This window comes from Triticum urartu, chromosome 3A (assembly GCF_056163025.1).
Source record: "Triticum urartu cultivar PI428250 chromosome 3A, HENAU_Tu73, whole genome shotgun sequence".
NCBI classification, from domain to species: Eukaryota; Viridiplantae; Streptophyta; class Magnoliopsida; order Poales; family Poaceae; genus Triticum; species Triticum urartu.
Window position 1 is genome coordinate 74,817,077 of NC_141875.1, and position 22,723 is coordinate 74,839,799.

The following is a 22,723-nucleotide window of genomic DNA, read 5'->3' on the forward strand; positions in this document are numbered from 1 at the left end:
AGATATCATATGACAAAAATTATATAAGTTGTTGTTCTAAAAATGATCATGATGCCCTCATGTCCGTATTTTATTTTTATCGACACCTCTATCTCTAAACATGTGGACATATTTTTTGATTTTGGCTTTCGCTTGAGGACAAGCGAGGTCTAAGATTGGGGGAGTTGAAACGTCCATTTTGCATCATGCTTTTATATCAATATTTATTGCATTATGGGCTGTTATTACACATTATGTCACAATACTTATGCCTATTCTCTCTTATTTTACAAGGTTTACATAAAGAGGGAGAATGCCGGCAGTTGGGATTCTCGGCTAGAAAAGGAGCAAATATTAGAGACCTATTTTGCACAGCTCCAAAAGTCCTAAAACTTCACGGAAGTCAATTTCAGAATATATAAAAATACTGAGCACAAGAAGTTCACCAGAGAGGACACACCCTACCCACGAGGGTGGGAGGCACGCCCTACCCCCCTGGGCGCGCCCCCTACCTCGTGGGCCCCCTGGTGGCCCTCCGGTGGCCATCTTCTGCTATATATGGAGTGTTTCCATGAGAAAAAAATCATAAGCCATCTTTGGACGAGACTCCGCCGCCACGAGGCAGAACCTTGGCGGAACCAATCTAGGGCTCCGGCAGAGGTGTTCTGCCGGGGAAACTTCCCTCTGGGAGGGGGAAATCATCACCATCGTCATCACCAAAGCTCCTCATTGGGAGAGGGCAATCTCCATCAACATCTTCACCAGCACCATCTCCTCTCAAACCCTAGTTCATCTCTTGTATCCAATTCTTGTCTCTAAGTCTGTGATTGGTACCTGTGGGTTGCTAGTAGTGTTGATTACTCCTTGTAGTTGATGCTAGTTGGTTTATTTGGTGGAAGATCATATGTTCAGATCTTATATGCATATTAATACCCCTCTGATTATGAACATGAATATGCTTTGTGAGTAGTTACGTTTGTTCCCGAGGACATGGGAGAAGTCGTGCTATTAGTAGTCATGTGAATTTGGTATTCGTTCGATATTTGGATGAGATGTATGTTGTCTCTCCTCTAGTGGTGTTATTTGAACATCGACTACATGACACTTCACCATTATTGGGGCCTAGAGGAAGGCATTGGGAAGTAATAAGTAGATGATGGGTTGCCAGAGTGACAGAAGCTTAAACCCTAGTTTATGCGTTGCTTCGTAAGGGGCTGATTTGGATCGATATGTTTCATGCTATGGTTAGGTTTACCTTAATAATTTTGTTGTAGTTGCGGATGGTTGCAATAGAGGTTAATCATAAGTGGGATGCTTGTCCAAGTAAGGACAGCACCCAAGCACTGGTCCACCCACATACCAAATTATTAAAGTACCGGACGCAAATCATATGATCGTGATGAAAACTAGCTTGACGATATTCCCATGTGTCCTCGGGAGCGCTTTTCTCTATATAAAAGTTTGTCCAGGCTTGTCCTTTGCTGCAAAAAGGATTGGGCCACGTTGCTGCACTTTATTTACTTTTGTTACTTATTGCTCGTTACCAATTATCTTATCACAAAACTATCCGTTACCTATAATTTCAGTGCTTGCAGAGAATACCTTGCTGAAAACCGCTTATCATTTCCTTCTGCTCCTTGTTGGGTTCGACACTCTTATCAAAAGGACTACGATAGATCCCCTATACCTGTGGGTCATCACCCGGCTGGGATGGTGCGGACGGCTTCCACCTCTGCCCATTTGGTGAACTTGTCGATGGCGACGTAGAGGTAGCGGTGGCCCCCAGGCGCTCGCGGGAATGGACCCAGGATGTCTAGCCCCCAGACCGTGAATGGCCATGATAGCGGGATGGTATGGAGGCCCTGGGCCGGCTGGTGCATTTGCTTGGCATGGAACGGGCAGGCCTCGCAGGACCTTACCAGCTCGGTCGCGTCGTTGAGTGTCGTCGGCCAGTAGAACCCGCCGCGGAACGCCTTGCCAACTAGGGTACGCGACGATGAGTGGCGCCCGCAGTCTCCACCATGTATGTCAGGCAGCAGCTCGTTCCCCTGCTCCCAGGAGACGCATCTCAAGGAAACATCATTTGGTCGTTTTTTGTACAGCTCACCGTCCTGGATGTAGTATGCCGTAGCCTACCGGGCCACACGCTCCGTGTCCTCCTCCTTCTCCGGTAGCATCCCATGCACCAGATATTCCTCGAACTCCTTGGTCCAGCACCCCTCCTAAGGCTCAAGCACCAGGAGCAGACGTCCTCCTGAGGTCGGACAGCAAGTAGGGGCTCCCGAGGCTGGTGGCTGGGGGAGTTCCTCTCGAGATGATGTAGTCTCGGCGGCCGCAGGGGTCACCGAAGGCTTGAAGAGTTGCTCTTCGAAGACACCTGGTTCTTGGGGTAGACGCCTTGATGCCCTCTTGGCGATCTCGTCGGCCTCCTTGTTGGTGCCACGTGGCACATGCTATAGCTCTAGGCCTAGGAATTGCTTCTCCATCTTGCGCACCTCCGCGAGGTACGCCTCCATATGCTCGTCCCTTGGTTCGTACACCTTGTTGGAGAAGTTGACAAGGAGCTGCGAGTCACCCTTGATGGTGAGACGCTTCACCCCCAAGGCTGCGGCTGCCTTGAGGCCGGTGATCAACCCTCCTATTCCAAGATGTTGTTGGAGACCTTCTCTCCCCGCTGGAAGCAGAGCTGCACGGCATAGTATAGCTTGTCTTGGGTGGGCGAGATGAGCATAGTGCCAGCCCCCGCACCTTGTCGTGCGAAAGCGCCATCGAAGTACATGACCCAGCCATCCAGTGCTTCATTTCCCAACGAGAGGGATCGGCTCTCGCCCGCTTAGGGCTCCGAAGCGACGGTCCATTCTGCAACGAAGTCGGCAAGCGCGGCTCCCTTGATAACCCTGGTCATGCTGAACTCCAACTGAAACGCTTGCAGTTCAATGTTCGATTCAGCGACTCTCCCCACGGCATTGGGGCTCCGGAGCACCCTCTCCAGGGGGTAGGCTGAGACGACCTTGATTGGGTGGCCTAGGAAATAATGGCGTAGCTTGTGTGAGGCCACCAGGAGCACGAGTAAGAGCTTCTACGGCATTGTGTATCGTGCTCTTACGTCCCATAGCACAGTGCTGACGAAATATATTAGGTGCTCGACGAGGGCGGGAGCGTCAGTGGAGCTTGTGTCCTCCGGAGGTTGTGGTGCCTTCTGAGGTGGGGGGACCTCAGGAGCCAAGTCGCCCATCGGGGCCTCCGCGGGCGTAGGAGCACCGCCTTGCAAGGCCTGACCATCAGCCGATGTCGTTGTGGCTCGGGTGGCACTGTCTTGGTGGCGCATCGTCCCCATCAAGGGTGCGGCATTGCACAGCGGGCTCTTGGCTTAGCGTTCCTCTCGGACGGCCACCAGCGCCGCATTGGCGGAGTGAGGGGTAGCAGCCAAATAAAGCACCAGAGGCTCGAGGGGACGCGGCGCTCCCATTACTGGAGGGCTGGTCAAGTATCTCTTGAGGTCTTAAAATGCCAAATCTGCCTCTGGGGTCCATTTGAACGGGTCCTTCTTCTTCATCAGCTTGAAGAATGGCAGGACGCATTCCCCCAACTTGGAGATGAAGCGCCCCAACAAGGTTAGGCAGCCCGCGAGCTTCTGCATTTTCTTGTGAGTTTGCGGCAGGCTCATGTTGTCTATCGCCTTGTCCTTTACTGGGATTGCCTCGATCCCCCTGTGAGACACGAGGAAACCCAGTAGCTTGCCAGAGGGGACACCGAACACGCACTTCTTTGGGTTGAGCCGCAAATCTACCTGGCACGGGCTAGTGAAGGTCTCCTCCATGTCCTGAATCAGGGTTCTTGCCTCCCGAGATTTTACCATGATGTCGTCGACGTAGGCTTCAGCGTTTCTCCCGAGCTGCTCACCCAGGGCGATGTGCATTAGCCGCTGGAAGGCCGCCCCAACGTTGCGCAGTCCGAACAGCATGCAGGTGTAGCAGTACACCCCACACGGGGTCAGGAAAGCGGTCTTCTCCACAACCTCCACTGCCATCTTGATTTGGTGGTAGCCCGAGAACACGTCCAGGAAACACAGCAGGTCGCACTCGGCGGTGGAGTCGACGATCTGGTCGATGCGCAGAAGACGGAACGGGTCTTGGGGACGGGCCTTGTTGAGTTTGGTGAAGTCGACACACATGCGTTCCTTCCCGCCTTTTTTTTGGCACGACGACGGGGTTCGCCAGCCACTCCGGGTATCGGACCTTGCGAATGACACTTGCCGCCTCCAGCTTGTGAGTTTCCTGGACGATGAAGGACTGCTTCTTCGTGGATTGTCGCCGTGCCTTCTGCTTCACAGGGCGCACATTGGGGCACACCCTTAAGTGATGCTCGATTACCCCCCTTCGGACCCCTACTAGTTGCTTGGGTTCCCAGGCGAATACCTCCTTGTTCGTGTGCAAGAACTTCACCAATGCCCCATCTTGATCCGGGTCGAGGTTGGCGCCTGTAACACCCCGGATGTAACTTTCCCAATTTGTACTCCAACTCTTGCCATTTCCGGCGTTAAGTTAATTTATTTCCTCGGGTTCGGGTTCTTTGTCTCCGTGTGTTTTTGTCGTTCTCATGCATCTCATATCATGTCATCATGTGCATTGCATTTGCATACGTGTTCATCCCATGCATTCGAGCATTTTCCCCGTTGTCGGTTTTGCATTCCGGCGCTTTGTTCTCCTCCGGTGGTCATTTCTAGCTTTCTTTCATGTGTGGGGATTAAACATTTCCGGATTGGACTGAGACTTGCCAAGCAGCCTTGGTTTACTACCGGTAGACCATCTGTCAAGTTTCATACCATTTGGACTTCGTTTGATACTCCAACGGTTAACCGAGGGACCGAAAAGGCCTCGTGTGTGTTGCAGCCCAACACCCCTCCAATTTGGCCAAAAACCCACATAACTCTGCTCCATCATCTAGAGCGTTCGATCACGATCGCGTGGCCGAAAACTGCACCTCATTTGGACTCTCCTAGCTCCCTCTATGGCTATAAATAGACCCCTCTTGAAAAATCCGGATCCTCCTCCGTCCTAACCCTAAAAATCCACCGCGCCGCACCGGACTTTGTCCGCCCTGATCCGGACACCGCCGCCGTCCTCTCCGCCGCCGCCACGTGTTCCGCGGGACCACTTCCCCGCCGCCTCGCCCGCGCGGCCCGGGAGGCCCAGGGAGGGCCCCCGCGGCCCGTTCGCCGCCCCGCGCAGCCTAGGTGCCCCGCTGCCCGAGCGCCGCCTCCCTCCTCGCAGCCGGCCACCCGGTGCCATCGGCGACGCTGCCCGCCATCGTCGCCGGCCGGCGCCTCGCGCCGCTACCCCGTCGTCCGCCGGCGCGCCCGCCGCCGCCCGACCCCGCCGCGGCCACCGCCGAGCGCTGCCACCGTCGTCCGGCCACTCCGGCGACCGGATCCGGTCAGCCCCGGCCTCCTCTGACCTCCCCGGCGCCGCCCCGCGTCCCCCTCCGGTGAACTCCGGCCAGATCCCGGTGATCCTCGACTTCCGTGCCAAAGTCAACCCTAGATCCGGTGGTAAATTTCGTCAAAGTCCCTAAGATTCCAGATCCATGTGCCCTTCTTCCTGGCCCCGTAACTTTGCATCCGTAGCTCCGATTCATGCATATAGCATATCAAAATGTTCATCTCAGAGAGCTCATGTTGATGCCCGAAATACTGTTAGAAGAGGGCTACTTGAGTTAATTGTCAGATCTGCTACTCCATTTAGCTTTTTGTCATTTTTGCCATGATTATTGTGTGCATGCTATGCCCATGTGCTCTACATATGTTTTGTTAAGGGTTTTGTCATCTTTCCAGAGGTGCAACCCATGTATTTTTGTGATGTGTGTGGTGACTTGTGCAAGCTTGCAAAGTGGTGCACTTGCTAATTCTGTTTTCAGGGACTTAGCAATTCCACTAAGTTCTTGATCTGTTTATCTCATGTTGCCATATGTTCATGTTGTTTCCTAGTGATCCGTGCCTATTTTGAGGATAATCAGTAAGGATGTTTTGTTAATCTTGTAGTGCTTTATCTATCCATGTCTTTGTTTGTAATTATGGAGCATCCTAGCTTGAGTCAATTGAGCTCTACTTTTGCTACTTTGTGAATCTGGACAGATTGTCAACTTGTTTGCAATTTTGCCGGTGATGTTGTAGTTGATCCATGCATGCTATGCTATTGTTCTTGCCATGTCTAGCTTTCATTTTGTGCCTTATTTATGGATGTTTGCTTGTCTTGCCATGACTTGCACCATAGTGAGTGCATCGAGCTCGTAAACATGCCTACTTGAGATATGTTTCAGCATGTGCCAGTTTTTCACTAAGTCTGAAAACTGATTATGTTTTTGCCATGTTCACATGCTTGCAATTGTATTTTCTGATTCCTTTTGGCTCAAGGTCACTAAGGGACTTTTGTTAAACACTTTGAGTAGCTCCATGCCATGCTTTACTTTGCCTTGTTCAGGTCCTGTAGCATGTAGTTTTGTTGCTCCGAAGAGGGCTACCTGATCTGAAATTCCAGACAAGTGTTAATTTCACTAAGTCTGAGATCTGTTTGCCATATGCATTTTTGCCATGCTTGTTTGAAACTGTTAATGAATGAATTGGCCGTAGCACAGTGCTAGACTTCTATTAAGCATCTTGTACGCATCCCTGCCATGTATTTTTTTGTCATGTTTGGGTTCTGTAGCATGTTCATCTCATTGCATTTAGATGGCTACTTGCTGTAAATCGCAGACCGGTGTCATTTTTGAATCGCTTGCCATTTCCAAACCGTAACTCCGATTCCGGTGTTCTTTATATCGTTTTCAAGCGATTTCATCTCATCTTTCCAGTGGAACACTTTGAATTCCAAGTTGAGGCCAGGTTCACGCATTTCCGGTCATATCTTTCATTTTGCAACCGCATCGCATCCCGCATAGTATATCATCATTGCATCATATTGTTTGATCCTTGTACGTGGTTGATTGTATCCTTGTTGCTTGTTTGTCTTGTTTGGGTAGAGCCGGGAGACGAGTTCGCTAACGAGGAGCCCGTTGAGTTTGCTTTCGAGGATCCAGTCAACTCTGACAACTGTGCAGGCAAGATGATCATACCCTCGAAATCACTACTATCTTTGCTATGCTAGTTTGCTCGCTCTTTTGCTATGCCAATGCTACGATGCCTACCACTTGCTTTCAAGTCTCCTAAATTCCCATGTCAAACCTCTAGCCCTCCATTGTCCTAGCAAACCATTGTTTGGCTATTTTACCGCTTTGCTCAGCCCCTCTTATAGTGTTACTAGTTGCAGGTGAAGATCGGAGGCCGTTCCTTATTGGAATATTTATTTCCTTGTTGGGATATCATTATATTATCTTGTTATCTTAATGCACCTATATACTTGGTAAAGGGTGGAAGGCTTGGCCTCTCGCCTAGTGTTTTGTTCCAATCTTGCCGCCCTAGTTTCCGTCATATCGGTGTTATGTTCCCGGATTTTGCCTTCCTTACGCGGTTGGGTTATAATGGGAACCCCTTGATAGTTCGCCTTGATTAAAGCTTTTCCAGCAATGCCCAACCTTGGTTTTACCATTCGCCACCTAGCCTCTTTTTCCCTTGGATTTCCGGAGCCCGAGGGTCATCTTATTTTAAACCCCCCCCCCCCCGGGCCAGTGCTCCCTCTGAGTGTTGGTCCAAACCGGGCAGCCTGTGGGGCAACCTCGGGGAAACTTGAGGGTTGGTTTTACTGGTAGCTTGACCTATCTGAGTGTGCCCTGAGAACGAGATATGTGCAGCTCCTATCGGGATTTGTCGGCACATTCGGGCGGTGTTGCTGGTCTTGTTTTAACCTGTCAAAGTGTCTTGAAGAACCGAGATACCGAGTCTGATCGGAACGTCTTGGGAGGAGGTCTATTCCTTTGTTGACCGTGAGAGCTTGTCATGGGCTAAGTCGGGACTCCCCTGCAGGGATTTGAACTTTCGAAAGCCGTGCCCGCGGTTATGGGCAGATGGGAATTTGTTAATGTTCGGTTGTAGTTAACTTGAACCTTAACTTAATTAAAATGAATCAACTGAGTGTGTTACCGTGATGGCCTCTTCTCGGCGGGGTCCGAGAAGTGGACACGGTGCTGGAGTAATGTTTGCGCAGGTTGCTCTCTAGTTTCTCGCTCGCGCTTTGCCTCCTCTTCTCGCACTCTTTTGCGTATAAGCTAGCCACCATACTTGCTAGTCGCTTGCTGCAGCTCCACTCATATTTTACCTTGCCTTACCTATAAGCTTAAATAGTCTTGATCGTGAGGGTGCGAGATTGCTGAGTCCCTGTGGCTCACAGATTACTTTTACACCAGATGCAGGGCCTGATGATTCCGCTCCAGGAGACGCACTTGAGCTCAAGTGGGAGTTCGACGAAGACTCTCAACGTTACTATGTTTCCTTTCCCGATGATCAGTAGTGGTGCCTAGTTGGGGGTGAACGGGACCGTGTCGCATGTTTGGTTCTCTTTTATTTTGGCGCCGTAGTCAGGCCATGAGTGTTTGGATGATGTAATGTTATTTATGTACTTGATTGACGTGGCGAGTGTAAGCCAACTATGTTATCTCCCCTTTTATTATTATATTACATGGGATGTTTGTGAAGATTGCCTAACTTGCGACATATGCCTTCAATGCGATTATGTCTCTAAGTCGTGCCTCGACACGTGGGAGCTATAGTCGCATCGAGGGTGTTATAGCCCCTATCTTTCTCTATGTCCGAGTAAAACTTCATACCCATAAGTATTGTGTGAGTGTTAGCAATTGTGAAAGACTATATGATAGTTGAGTATGTGGACTTGCTGAAAAGCTCTTATATTGACTCTTTCCTATGTTATGATAAATTGCAATTGCTCCGATGACTGAGATTATAGTTTGTTAGTTTTCAATGAAGGTTATGATTCATACTTGAAATTATGATTGAATTATTACTCTAGCATAAGATATCATATGACAAAAATTATATAAGTTGTTGTTCTAAAAATGATCATGATGCCCTCATGTCCGTATTTTAATTTTATCGACACCTCTATCTCTAAACATGTGGACATATTTTTCGATTTTGGCTTTCGCTTGAGGACAAGTGAGGTCTAAGCTTGGGGGAGTTGATACGTCCATTTTGCGTCATGCTTTTATATCGATATTTATTGCATTATGGGCTGTTATTACACATTATGTCACAATACTTATGCCTATTCTCTCTTATTTTACAAGGTTTACATAAAGAGGGAGAATGCCGGCAGTTGGGATTCTTGGCTGGAAAAGGAGCAAATATTAGAGACCTATTTTGCACAGCTCCAAAAGTCCTAAAACTTCATGGAAGTCAATTTCAGAATATATAAAAATACTGAGCGCAAGAAGTTCACCAGAGGGGCCACACCCTGCCCACGAGGGTGGGAGGCGCGCCCTACCCCCCTGGGCGCGCCCCCTACCTCGTGCGCCCCCTGGTGGCCCTCCGGTGGCCATCTTCTGCTATATGGAGTCTTTCCATGAGAAAAAAATCATAAGCCATCTTTCCGGACGAGACTCCGCCGCCACGAGGCGGAACCTTAGCGGAACCAATCTAGGGCTCCGGCAGAGGTGTTCTGCCGAGGAAACTTCCCTCTGGGAGGGGGAAATCATCACCATCATCATCACCAAGGCTCCTCATTGGGAGAGGGCAATCTCCATCAACATCTTCACCAGCACAATCTCCTCTCAAACCCTAGTTCATCTCTTGTGTCCAATTCTTGTCTCTAAGTCTGTGATTGGTACCTGTGGGTTGCTAGTAGTGTTGATTACTCCTTGTAGTTTTTGCTAGTTGGTTTATTTGGTGGAAGATCATATGCTCAGATCTTATATGCATATTAATACCCCTCTATTATGAACATGAATATGCTTTGTGAGTAGTTACGTTTGTTCCCGAGGACATGGGAGAAGTCTTGCTATTAGTAGTCATGTGAATTTGGTATTCGTTCGATATTTTGATGAGATGTATGTTGTCTCTCCTCTAGTGGTGTTATGTGAACGTCGACTACATGACACTTCACCATTATTTGGGCCTAGAGGAAGGCATTGGGAAGTAATAAGTAGATGATGGGTTGCCAGAGTGACAGAAGTTTAAACCCTAGTTTATGCGTTGCTTCGTAAGGGGCTGATTTGGATCCATATGTTTCATGCTATGGTTAGGTTTACCTTAATACTTTTGTTGTAGTAGCGGATGCTTGCAATAGAGGTTAATCATAAGTGGGATGCTTGTCCAAGTAAGGACAGCACCCAAGCACTGGTCCACCCACATACCAAATTATTAAAGTACCGGACGCAAATCATATGATCGTGATGAAAACTAGCTTGACGATATTCCCATGTGTCCTCGGGAGCGCTTTTCTCTATATAAAAGTTTGTCCAGGCTTGTCCTTTGCTGCAAAAAGGATTGGGCCACCTTGCTGCACTTTATTTACTTTTGTTACTTATTGCTCGTTACCAATTATCTTATCACAAAACTATCCGTTACCTATAATTTCAGTGCTTGCAGAGAATACCTTGCTGAAAACCGCTTATCATTTCCTTCTGCTCCTCGTTGGGTTCGACACTCTTATCAAAAGGACTACGATAGATCCCCTATACCTGTGGGTCATCACCCGGCTGGGATGGTGCGGACGGCTTCCACTTCTGCCCATTTGGTGAACTTGTCGATGGCGATGTAGAGGTAGCGGTGGCCCCCAAGCGCTCGCGGGAATGGACCCAGGATGTCTAGCCCCCAGACCGTGAATGGCCATGAGAGCGGGATAGTATGGAGGCCCTGGGCCGGCTGGTGGATTTGCTTGGCCTGGAACTGGCAGGCCTCGCAGGACCTTACCAGCTCGGTCGCGTCGTTGAGTGTCGTCGGCCAATAGAACCCGCTGCGGAACGCCTTGCCAACTAGGGTACGCGACGATGAGTGGTGCCCGCAGTCTCCACCATGTATGTCAGGCAGCAGCTCGTTCCCCTGCTCCCTGGAGATGCATCTCAAGGAAACATCATTTGGTCGTTTTTTGTACAGCTCACCGTCTTGGATGCAGTATGCCGTAGCCTACCAGGCCACACGCTCTGCATCCTCCTCCTTCTCCTGTAGCATCCCATGCACCAGATATTCCTTGAACTCCTTGGTCCAGCACCCCTCCTAAGGCTCGAGCACCAGGAGCAGACGTCCTCCTGAGGTCGGACAGCAAGTTGGGGCTCCCGAGGCTGGTGGCTGGGGGAGTTCCTCTTGAGATGATGTAGTCTCGGCGGCCGCAGGGGTCACTGAAGGCTTGAAGAGTTGCTCTTCGAAGACACCTGGTTCTTGGGGTAGATGCCTTGATGCCCTCTTGGCGATCTCGTCAGCCTCCTTGTTGGTGCCACGTGGCACATGCTATAGCTCTAGGCCTAGGAATTGCTTCTCCATCTTGCGCACCTCCACGAGGTACGCCTCCATATGCTCGTCCCTTGGTTCGTACACCTTGTTGGAGAAGTTGACGAGGAGCTGCGAGTCACCCTTGATGGTGAGACGCTTCACCCCCAAGGCTACGGCTGCCTTGAGGCCAGTGATCAACCCCTCGTATTCCAAGATGTTGTTGGAGACCTTCTCTCCCCGCTGGAAGCAGAGCTGCATGACATAGTATAGCTTGTCTTGGGTGGGCGAGATGAGCACACTGCCATCCCCCGCACCTTGTCGTGCGAAAGCGCCATCGAAGTACATGACCCAGCCATCCAGTGCTTCATTTCCCGACGAGAGGGATCGGCTCTCGCCCGCTTAGGGCTCCGGAGCGTCGGTCCATTCTGCAACGAAGTCGGCAAGCGCGGCTCCCTTGATAACCCTGGTCATGCTGAACTCCAACTGAAATGCTTGCAGTTCAATGTTCCATTCAGCGACTCTCCCCACGGCATTGGGGCTCCGGAGCACCCTCTCCAGGGGGTAGGCTGAGACAACCTTGATTTGGTGGCCTAGGAAATAATGGCGTAGCTTGTGTGAGGCCACCAGGAGCACGAGTAAGAGCTTCTACGGCATTGGGTATCATGCTCTTATGTCCCGTAGCACAGTGCTGACGAAGTATATTAGGTGCTGGACGAGGGCGGGAGCGTCAGTGGAGCTTGTGTCCTCCGGAGGTTGTGGTGCCTCCTGAGGTGGGGGGACCTCAGGAGCCTAGTTGCCCATCGGGGCCTCCGCGGGCGTAGGAGCACCGCCTTGCAAGGCCTGACCATCAGCCGATGTCGTTGTGGCTCGGGTGGCGCCGTCTTGGTGGCGCATCGTCCCCATCAAGGGTGCGGCATTGCACAGTGGGCTCTTGGCTTAGCGTTCCTCTCAGACGGCCACCAGCGCCGCACTGGCGGAGTGAGGGGTAGCGGCCAGATAAAGTACCAGAGGCTCGAGGGGACGTGGCGCTCCCATTACTGGAGGGCTAGTCAAGTATCTCTTGAGGTCTTGAAATGCCAAATCTGCCTCTGGGGTCCATTTGAACGGGCCCTTCTTCTTCATCAGCTTGAAGAACGGCAGGACGCACTCCCCCAGCTTGGAGATGAAGCGCCCCAACAAGGTCAGGCAGCCCGCGAGCTTATGCATTTTCTTGCGAGTTTGCGGCAGGCTCATGTTGTCTATCGCCTTGACCTTTACTGGGATTGCCTCGATCCCCCTGTGAGACACGAGGAAACCCAGTAGCTTGCCGGAGGGGACACCGAACACGCACTTCTTTGGGTTGAGCCGCAAATCTACCTGGCACAGGCTAGTGAAGGTCTCCTCCAGGTCCTGAATCAGGGTTCTTGCCTCCCGAGATTTTACCATGATGTCGTCGACGTAGGCTTCAGCATTTTTCCCGAGCTGCTCACCCAGGGCGATGTGCATCAGCCGCTGGAAGGCCGCCCCAACATTGCGCAGTCCGAATAGCATGCAGGTGTAGCAGTACACCCCGCACGGGGTTAGGAAAGCGGTCTTCTCCACAACCTCCACTGCCATCTTGATTTGGTGGTAGCCCGAGAACACGTCCAGGAAACATAGCAGGTCGCACTCGGCGGTGGAGTCGACGATCTGGTCAATGCGCAGAAGAGGGAACGGGTCTTGGGGACAGGCCTTGTTGAGTTTGGTGAAGTCGACACACATGCGTTCCTTCCCGCCTTTTTTTGGCACGACGACGGGGTTCGCCAGCCACTCCGGGTATCGGACCTTGCGAATGACACTTGCCGCCTCCAGCTTGTGAGTTTCCTGGACGATGAAGGACTGCTTCTTCGTGGATTGTCGCCGCGCCTTCTGCTTCACAGGGCGCACATTGGGGCACACCCTTAAGTGATGCTCGATTACCCCCCTTGGGACCCCTACTAGTTGCTTGGGTTCCCAGGCGAATACCTCCTTGTTCGTGCGCAAGAACTTCAGCAATGCCTCATCTTGATCCGGGTCGAGGTTGGCGCCTGTAACACCCCGGATGTAACTTTCCCAATTTGTACTCCAACGCTTGCCATTTCCGGCGTTAAGTTAATTTATTTCCTCGGGTTCGGGTTCTTTGTCTCCGTGTGTTGTTGTCGTTGTCATGCATCTCATATCATGTCATCATGTGCATTGCATTTGCATACGTGTTCATCTCATGCATTCGAGCATTTTCCCCGTTGTCCGTTTTGCATTCCGGCGCTTTGTTCTCCTCCGGTGGTCATTTCTAGCTTTCTTTCGTGTGTGGGGATTAAACATTTCCGGATTGGACTGAGACATGCCAAGCGGCCTTGGTTTACTACCGGTAGACCGTCTGTCAAGTTTCATACCATTTGGACTTCGTTTGATACTCCAACGGTTAACCGAGGGACCGAAAAGGCCTAATGTGTGTTGCAGCCCAACACCCCTCCAATTTTGCCCAAAACCCAACTAACTCTGCTCCATCATCTAGAGCGTTCGATCACGATCGCGTGGCCGAAAACCGCACCTCATTTGGACTCTCCTAGCTCCCTCTATGGCTATAAATAGACGCCTCTCGAAAAATCCGGATCCTCCTCCGTCCTAACCCTAAAAATCCACCGCGCCGCACCGGACTTTGTCCGCCCTGCGCCGGACACCGCCGCTGTCCTCTCCACCGCCGCCACGTGTCCCGTGGGACCACTTCCCCGCCGCCTCGCCCGCGCGGCCCGGGATGCCCAAGGAGGGCCCCCGCGGCCCGTTCGCCGCCCCGCGCCGCCTGGGCGCCCCGCTGCCCGAGCGCCGCCTCCCTCCTCGCGGCCGGCCACCCGTGGCCATCGGCGCCTCCGCCTGCCATCGTCGCCGGCCGGCGCCTCGCGCCGCGACCCCGTCGTCCGCCGGCACGCCCGCCGCCGCCCGACCCCGCCGCGGCCACCGCCGAGCGCCGCCACCGTCGTCCGGCCACTCCGGCGACCGGATCCGATCAGCCCCGGCCTCCTCCGACCTCCCCGGTGCCGCCCCACGTCCCCCTTCGGCGAACTGCGGCCAGATCCCGGTGATCCTCGACTTCCGTGCCAAAGTCAACCCTAGATCCGGTGGTAAATTTCGTCTAAGTCCCTAAGATTCCAGATCTATGTTCCCTTCTTTTTGGCCCCGTAACTTTGCATCCATAGCTCCGATTCATGCATATAGCATATCAAAATGTTCATCTCAGAGGGTACATCATTTCATTCCATTGCATCATTTTCATTTGAGCTCATGTTGATGCCCGAAATACTGTTAGAAGAGGTCTACTTGAGTTAATTGTCAGATCTGCTACTCCATTTAGCTTTTTGTCATTTTTGCCATGATTATTGTGTGCATGCTATGCCCATGTGCTCTACATATGTTTTGTCAAGGGTTGTGTCATCTTTCTAGAGATGCAACCCATGTATTTTTGTGATGTGTGTGGTGACTTGTGCAAGCTTTCGAAGGGATGCACTTGCTAATTCTGTTTTCAGGGACTTAGCAATTCCACTAAGTCCTTGATCTGTTTATCTCATGTTGCCATATGTTCATGTTGTTTCCTAGTGATCCGTGCCTCTTTTGAGGATGATCAGTAAGTATGTTTTGTTAATCTTGTAGCGTTCTATCCATCCATGTCTTTGTTTGTAATTATGGAGCATCCTAGCTTGAGTCAATCGAGCTCTACTTTTGCTACTTTGTGAATCTGGGCAGATTGTCAACTTGTTTGCAATTTTGCCGGTGATGTTGTAGTTGATCTGTGCATGCTATACTATTGTTCTTGCCATTTCTAGCTTTCATTTTGTGCCTTCTTTATGGATGTTTGCTTGTCTTGCTATGACTTGGACCGTAGTGAGTGCATCGAGCTCGTAAACATGCCTACTTGAGATATGTTTCAGCATGTGCCAGTTTTTCACCAAGTCTGAAAACTGATTATGTTTTTGCCATGTTCACATGCTTGCAATTGTATTTTATGATCCCTTTTGGCTCAAGGTCACTAAGGGACTTTTTTTAAGCTCTTTGAGTAGCTCCATGCCATGCTTTACTTTGCCTTGTTTAGGTCCTGTATCATGTAGTTTTGTTGCTCCGAAGAGGGCTACCTGATCTGAAATTCCAGACAAGTGTTAATTTCACTAAGTCTGAGATCTGTTTGCCATATGCATTTTCTCCATGCTTGTTTGAACCTGTTAATGGATGAATTGGCCGTAGCTCAGTGCTAGACTTCTGTTAAGCATCTTGTATGCATCCCTTCCATGTATTTTTTTGTCATGTTTGGGTGCTGTAGCATGTTCATCTCATTGCATTTAGATGGCTACTTGCTGTAAATCGCAGACCGGTGTCATTTTTGAATCGCTTGCCATTTTCAAACCGTAACTCCGATTCTGGTGTTCTTTATATCGTTTTCAAGGGATTTCATCTCATCTTTCCAGTGGCATACTTGGAATTCCAAGTTGAGGCCAGGTTCATGCATTTCCGGTCATTTCTTTCATTTTGCAACCCGCATCGCATCCCGCATAGAATATCATCAATGCATCATATTGTTTGATCCTTGCACGTGGTTGATTGTATCCTTGTTGCTTGTTTGTCTTGTTTGGGTAGAGCCGGGAGACGAGTTCGCTAAGGAGGAGCGCGTTGAGTTTGCTTTCGAGGATCCAGTCAACTCTGACAGCTGTGCAGGCAAGATGATCATACCCTCGAAATCACTACTATCTTTGCTATGCTAGTTTGCTCGCTCTTTTGCTATACCAATGCTACGATGCCTACCACTTGCTTGTAAGCCTCATAAATTGCCATGTCAAACCTCTAACCCTCCATTGTCCTAGCAAACCGTTGTTTGGCTATGTTACCGCTTTGCTCAGCCCCTCTTATAGTGTTACTAGTTGCAGGTGAAGATCGAAGGCCGTTCCTTATTGGAATATTTATTTTCTTGTTGAGATATCCTTATATTGTCTTGTTATCTTAATGCACCTATATACTTGGTAAAGGGTGGAAGGCTTGGCCTCTCGCCTAGTGTTTTGTTCCACTCTTGCCGCCCTAGTTTCCGTCATATCGGTGTTATGTTCCCGGATTTTGCGTTCCTTAGGCGGTTGGGTTATAATGGGAACCCCTTGATAGTTTGCCTTGATTAAAGCTTTTCCAGCAATGCCCAACCTTGGTTTTACCATTCGCCACCTAGCCTCTTTTTCCCTTGGGTTTTCGGAGCCCGAGGGTCATCTTATTTTAAACCCCCCCCCCGGGCCAGTGCTCCCTCTGAGTGTTGGTCCGAACCGGGCAGCCTGTGGGGCAACCTCGGCGAAACTTGAGGGTTGGTTTTACTCGTAGCTTGACCTATCTGAGTGTGTCCTGAGAACGAGATATGTGCAGCTCCTATCGGGATTTGTCGGCACATTCGGGCGGTGTTGCTGGTCTTGTATTAACCTGTCGAAGTGTCTTGAAGAACCGAGATACCGAGTCTGATCGGAACGTCTTGGGAGGAGGTCTATTCCTTTGTTGACCGTGAGAGCTTGTCATGGGCTAAGTTGGGACTCCCCTGCAGGGATTTGAACTTTCGAAAGCCGTGCCCGCGGTTATGGGCCGATGGCAATTTGTTAATGTCCGGTTGTAGATAACTTGAACCTTAACTTAATTAAAATGAATCAACTGAGTGTGTTACCGTGATGGCCTCTTCTCGGCGGGGTCCGTGAAGTGGACACGGTGTTGGAGTAATGTTTGCGCAGGTTGCTCTCTAGTTTCTCGCTCGCGCTTTGCCTCCTCTTCTCACTCTCTTTTGCGTATAAGCTAGCCACCATACTTGCTAGTCGCTTGCTGCAGCTCCACTCATATTTTACCTTGCCTTACCTATAAGCTTAAATAGTCTTGATCGCGAGAGTGCGAGATTGCTGATTCCCTGTGGCTCACAGATTACTATTACACCAGATGTAGGGCCTGCTGATTCCGCCCCAGGAGACGCACTTGAGCTCAAGTGGGAGTTCGACGAAGACTCTCAACGTTACTATGTTTCCTTTCCCGATGATCAGTAGTGGTGCCTAGTTGGGGGTGAACGGGACCGTGTCGCATGTTGGGTTCTCTTTTATTTTGGCGCCATAGTCGGGCCATGAGTGTTTGGATGATGTAATGTTATTTATGTACTTGATTGACATGGCGAGTGTAAGCTTGCTATGTTATCTCCCCTTTTATTATTATATTACATGGGATGTTTGTGAAGATTGCCTAACTTGCGACATATGCCTTCAATGCGATTATGTCTCTAAGTCGTGCCTTGACACGTGGGAGCTATAGTCGCATCGAGGGTGTTACAAGTTGGTATCAGAGCCTTCCCCGACCTTAGGAGCCCCATTGCTTGATCGTTTTTAGTGGCCGAGTTGTGTCTAGAAAAATGTTTTGAGTCTTTTAGGAACTATATATCGGAGAGTTTAGGAATTCTTTTTACTTCCCAGTCTCCTCATCGCTCTGGTAAGGCATCCTAATGTACAGTTTTGACTCTTCTCTTCTCAAATTTCACTAAAAAAATTTAGGATCACGCGGGTATCTTGGAATCGTTCCGATGGTTTTATGTTGAGAACATTGTCTTGGTGCCTCCTATCAGGGGTTTAGTGGAAGTGTCCCGGGGAGTTGAGCTCTGAGGTGTTGTCATCATAATTTTATCATTGCAGTTCTGGAATACCTGAGTTTAGTACGCCAACATCGAAAATCTCTTTTGTGCAGTTCGTTGGTGAGATAACCTCGACGCCGCCCAGTACTGGGGCGGGAGTTCGGGAGTATCGCCATAACTTGTATAACGGATGCTTTTCGAAGGTTGAGGTAGATGGTTTCCGAAGGTTTCTTGGTTATGTGTTGAAGGATGGATACAGCTGGATGTAGGATTTGCTAGATTTGGGTGAGATATTATGCTTCCCCTGTATCCCCAACACCTGATTGCATAACCGGAAAGGTTCGGAAGTTTCATAGGTGGGAATTCTTGTAGCTCTAGTTCTTCTTCCACGGATATTGGTTTGAGATTGGGATTTCTTACCGATTATTCGTTCTTGATCCGTACCTTGTTGATTTATTTCTCTACCTTAATTCTACGTGGCTTCTCAATTTATGGATATGTGACCATTTCAAGAGGAATGCATTCGTTCATTTTGTTCGGATGTGAAGACTATATGTTGCAATTTTCATTCCCTTGGATTCAGCTTCAATATTTATCTATCAATGTGCTAATGGTGGTCAACCTCTTAAGGATGGCTCCTCCAATGGGCACGACTCTGAATCCTGATCCGCCACCACCTCCACCTCCTCTGGAGGCATGGCAAGCTGTGATGGCTGCAACCAATGCAAACACACAGTTGATCATGCAAATTCTTCAAGAGCGCAATCAAGGCAACCAAGGGAATCAAGGCAGCAATCAGAATCACTTTGCTTCACTCAACCAGTTCCTTGCTAACGGGCCAAAGACTTTCAGCAATTGTGTTGAGGCAACCGATGCTGACGATTGGCTTGTGGATCTGTGCAAGCATTTAGAGTGCAGTAACGTCAGGCCTGAGGACTTTGTTAAGTTCGCTTCCTTCCAACTCAAAGATCAAGCTGCAGAATGGTTCCAGCAGTACAAGGATTCCTGAGGTGGACGTGTTATCACTTGGGATGATTTCTGTCGAGATTTCCGAGCTCATCATATTCCTTAGAGCATGGTTGAAAGCAAGCGTGAGGAATTCCGCAACCTGAAGCAAGGCTCTTTGTCTTTCTATGACTACAACAAGTTGTTCTAGAAGCTCGCCTGCTTTGCCAAGCAGGACGTACCTAATGAGAAGAGCATGATATACCAGTTCAGGGGTGGTCTCAGAGAAGAAATTCAGCTAGCTCTTGTCCTCTTTGAGCCCTTGAGGTACGATGAGTTCTACAACATGGCACTGAAGCAAGAGGCTGCTCAGTTGAGGTGTGATGCTTCCAAGAAGCGAGCCAGAGATGTTACTTCTTCTTCCTCTACTCAAGTGGCCAAGCAGCAGAAGTTTTGGCTTCCTCCTCCTCCGTTCCGTCAGCCGTATCAGCAGAAGAGAAAAGGTGGCAGTGGTTCTTCCCACCCACCCAACCCTGGCTTTCAGAACAAGACTTCGTCTCAAGCTCCAAGATCGAGTGCTCCATACCACCGTCCGCTTTCAGAGGTCACGTGCAACAAGTGCCAACAGAAGGGTCACTATGCCAACAAGTGTCTCAACCAGAGGCGTCTTCCTCCTCCTCCTGTCAGATCGGCAAGTACAGCTGTGGTCAAGCATAACCCCAAGCACGCCAAGGTCAACTTGATGAATGCAGCTCAGGCAGAGGATTCGTCAGATGTGATCATGGGTAACCTTCCTGTTAATGATATTCCTGCAAGAGTTCTTTTTGACACGGGTGCATCGCATTGTTTTATGTCAAAGCCATTTTTTACCAAGCATGAGTTCGTTTCTTCTCATTTGGGTAAACAAATGGATATCGTTTCTCCTGGCAAACGTTTGAGTGCTAGTCTGGAGGTGCCATATGTTACTATCACATTGGGCGACTACAAGTTCCTTTCTTCCCCAATGGTTCTTGGTAACTCGGATATTGATCTTATTCTCGGAATGGATTGGCTTTCTAAGCACAAGGCTCAACTTGATTGTGTAGCCAGGTAGATCCAATTGACTCATTCATCTGAGGATGTAATTGTGTTTGCCGCTCGTGATGATACCATCCGTCTATTTTCTCTCAATGAGAAGGGTGAATTGGATGCTATCTCTCAAATTCCAGTCGTTTGCGAATATCAAGACGTCTTTCCAGAAGAGCTTCCAAGAATGCCTCCACACCGGCCAGTTGAATTCGTTATTGATCTTGAGCCTGGCACGGAACCTGTGTGCAAGCGTCCCTACAAGCTCGAACCTGAAGAGTTGAAGGAGCTGAAGAAGCAACTCGATATTCAAGAGAAAATGGGTCTCATCCAGCCTAGTTCTTCTCCATGGGGTTGTGGTGTTCTTTTTGTGAAGAAGAAGGATGGAACGGACCGACTTTGTGTTGATTACCGTCCAGTGAACAAGAAGACCATCAAGAACAAATACCCACTTCCCAACATCAATGAGCTGTTCGAACAACTCAAAGGTGCTCAAGTATTCTCCAAGCTTGATCTCCGTATGGGTTATCATCAGATTCGAATTCGTGAGCAAGATATTCCCAAGACGGCTTTCAGGACAAGCTTTGGTTCATATGAATACACTGTCATGTCTTTTGGCCTCGTCAACGCTCCTCCGACGTTCTCTCGCATGATGAACTTCATCTTCAATGCCTACACCAATGACTTCGTTTTGGTCTATCTCGACGACATTCTGGTTTTCTTGAAGAACAAGGAAGATCATGCCAAGCACTTGCGTTTGGTTCTTGATAAGCTCAGAGAACACAAGTTCTACGCCAAGTTTTCCAAGTGTGAATTTTGGCTCGATGAGGTTCTTTATCTTGGCCATATCATCTCTGCCAAGGGCATTGCCGTGAATCCTGAGAAGGTGTCTGCAATTGTGAATTGGGAACCTCCTCAGAACGTGAAGCAACTCCGCAGTTCTCTCGGTCTCGCAAGCTATTGCCGAAGATTCATTGAAAACTTTTCTAAGATTGCGAAGCCTCTCTCTAATCTTCTCCAGAGCACGTCAAGTACGTTTGGTCTCCGAAGTGTGATATTGCTTTCAACACTTTGAAAGAGAAATTGATCACTGCTCCAGTTCTGACTCCGCCTGATGAATCCAAGCCGTACGAGGTCTTTTGTGATGCCTCTCTCCAAGGTCTTGGCGCAGTATTGATGCAAGAGAAGAAAGTTGTTGCTTATACCTCTCGCCAGTTGAAGCCTAATGAGAAGAACTACCCCACTCATGATCTCAAGTTGGCGGCAGTTGTACATGCTCTTTTGACTTGGAGACATCTTCTATTGGGAAGAAAAGTGGACATTTTCACTGATCACAAGAGTCTCAAGTACATCTTCACTCAGCCTAATCTCAACCTCAGGCAAACTCGATGGGTCGAAATGATTCAAGAGTATAATCCGAGTATTGAGTATACTCCAGGCAAGGCTAATGTGATTGCCGACGCATTAAGAAGAAAGGCTTACAGCAACAGTCTGATTCTCAAGCCTTATCAACCCGAGCTTTGTGAAGCTTTCCGCAAACTTAATCTGCAAGTTGTTCCTCAAGGTTTCCTTGCCAATCTTCTAGTCTCTCCTACCTTAGAAGACCAGATTTGCCAAGCCCAGCTTCTTGATGCTATGGTGAAAAAGGTGAAGATTGGGATTGCCAAGAGCCAGTCCAAGTACAAGTGCTACTGCCTTGATGACATGGATACTCTTTTCTTCGAGGATCGTATTGTGGTACCCAAAGGTGACCTCCGTAAAGTGATCTTGAACGAGGCTCACAATTCTCTCCTCTCCATCCACCCTGGGAGCACGAAGATGTATCAGGACCTTAAGCAGGCTTATTGGTGGACTCGAATGAAGCGCGAGATCGCTCAATTTGTGAATGAATGTGATGTCTGCAGAAGAGTGAAGGCAGAACATCAAAGGCCAGCAGGTCTCTTCCAACCTCTTGCCATTCCAGAATGGAAGTTTGACCACATTGAAATAGACTTCGTGACTGGGTTTCCAAAGTCCATGCGTGGCAATGATGCTATATTCGTTGTCATCGACAAACTCACCAAAGTGGCTCACTTTCTGCCTATTAAAGAGTCGATCACTGCAGCTCAATTGGCGGAACTATATACCTCTCGTATTGTCTCTCTGCATGGTATTCCTCAAGTGATCTCTTCAGACCGTGGCAACATCTTTACCTTGAAGTTTTGGGATTCTTTTCAGAAGGCCATGGGCACCAACATCCGCTTTAGCACAACTTTCCATCCTCAAACTAGCGGGAAAGTCGAGCGTGTCAACCAGATTCTTGAAGATATGCTCAGGGCTTGTGTGATCTCCTTCGGCATGAAGTGGGAGGATTGTCTTCCTTATGCTGAATTCTCCTATAACAACAGTTTTCAAGCAAGTTCGGGCAAGGCCCCTTTTGAAATTCTGTATGGCAGGAAGTGGCGTACCCCTCTCAACTGGTCTGAAACCGGTGAACGTCAGCTTTTGGGTAATGACTTAATCACGGAGGCAGAAGAGATGTGCAAAGTTATTCGAGATAACCTCAAAGCAGCCCAATCCCGTCAGAAGAGCTACTATGATAGTAAGCACCGTGATTTGGCTTTCGAGATCGGAGATCATGTTTACCTCCGTATCTCTCCTATGAAAGGTACTCGTCGCTTCGGTATCAAAGGGAAGCTTGCCCCAAGATATGTGGGACCTTTCAGGATTGTCAGCAAGAGAGGCGACCTCGCCTATCAACTCGAGCT

General features: G+C 49.4%; 1 protein-coding gene across 1 annotated transcript; it reads right to left on the minus strand.

The window, feature by feature from the left end:
• Positions 1-11,371: 11,371 nt before the first annotated feature.
• Positions 11,372-11,698, minus strand: LOC147978639 (uncharacterized). The gene has a single exon (XM_087514835.1). The coding sequence runs from the start codon at positions 11,696-11,698 to the stop codon at positions 11,372-11,374; it is 327 nt and encodes a 108-aa protein (XP_087370961.1).
• Positions 11,699-22,723: the final 11,025 nt, after the last annotated feature.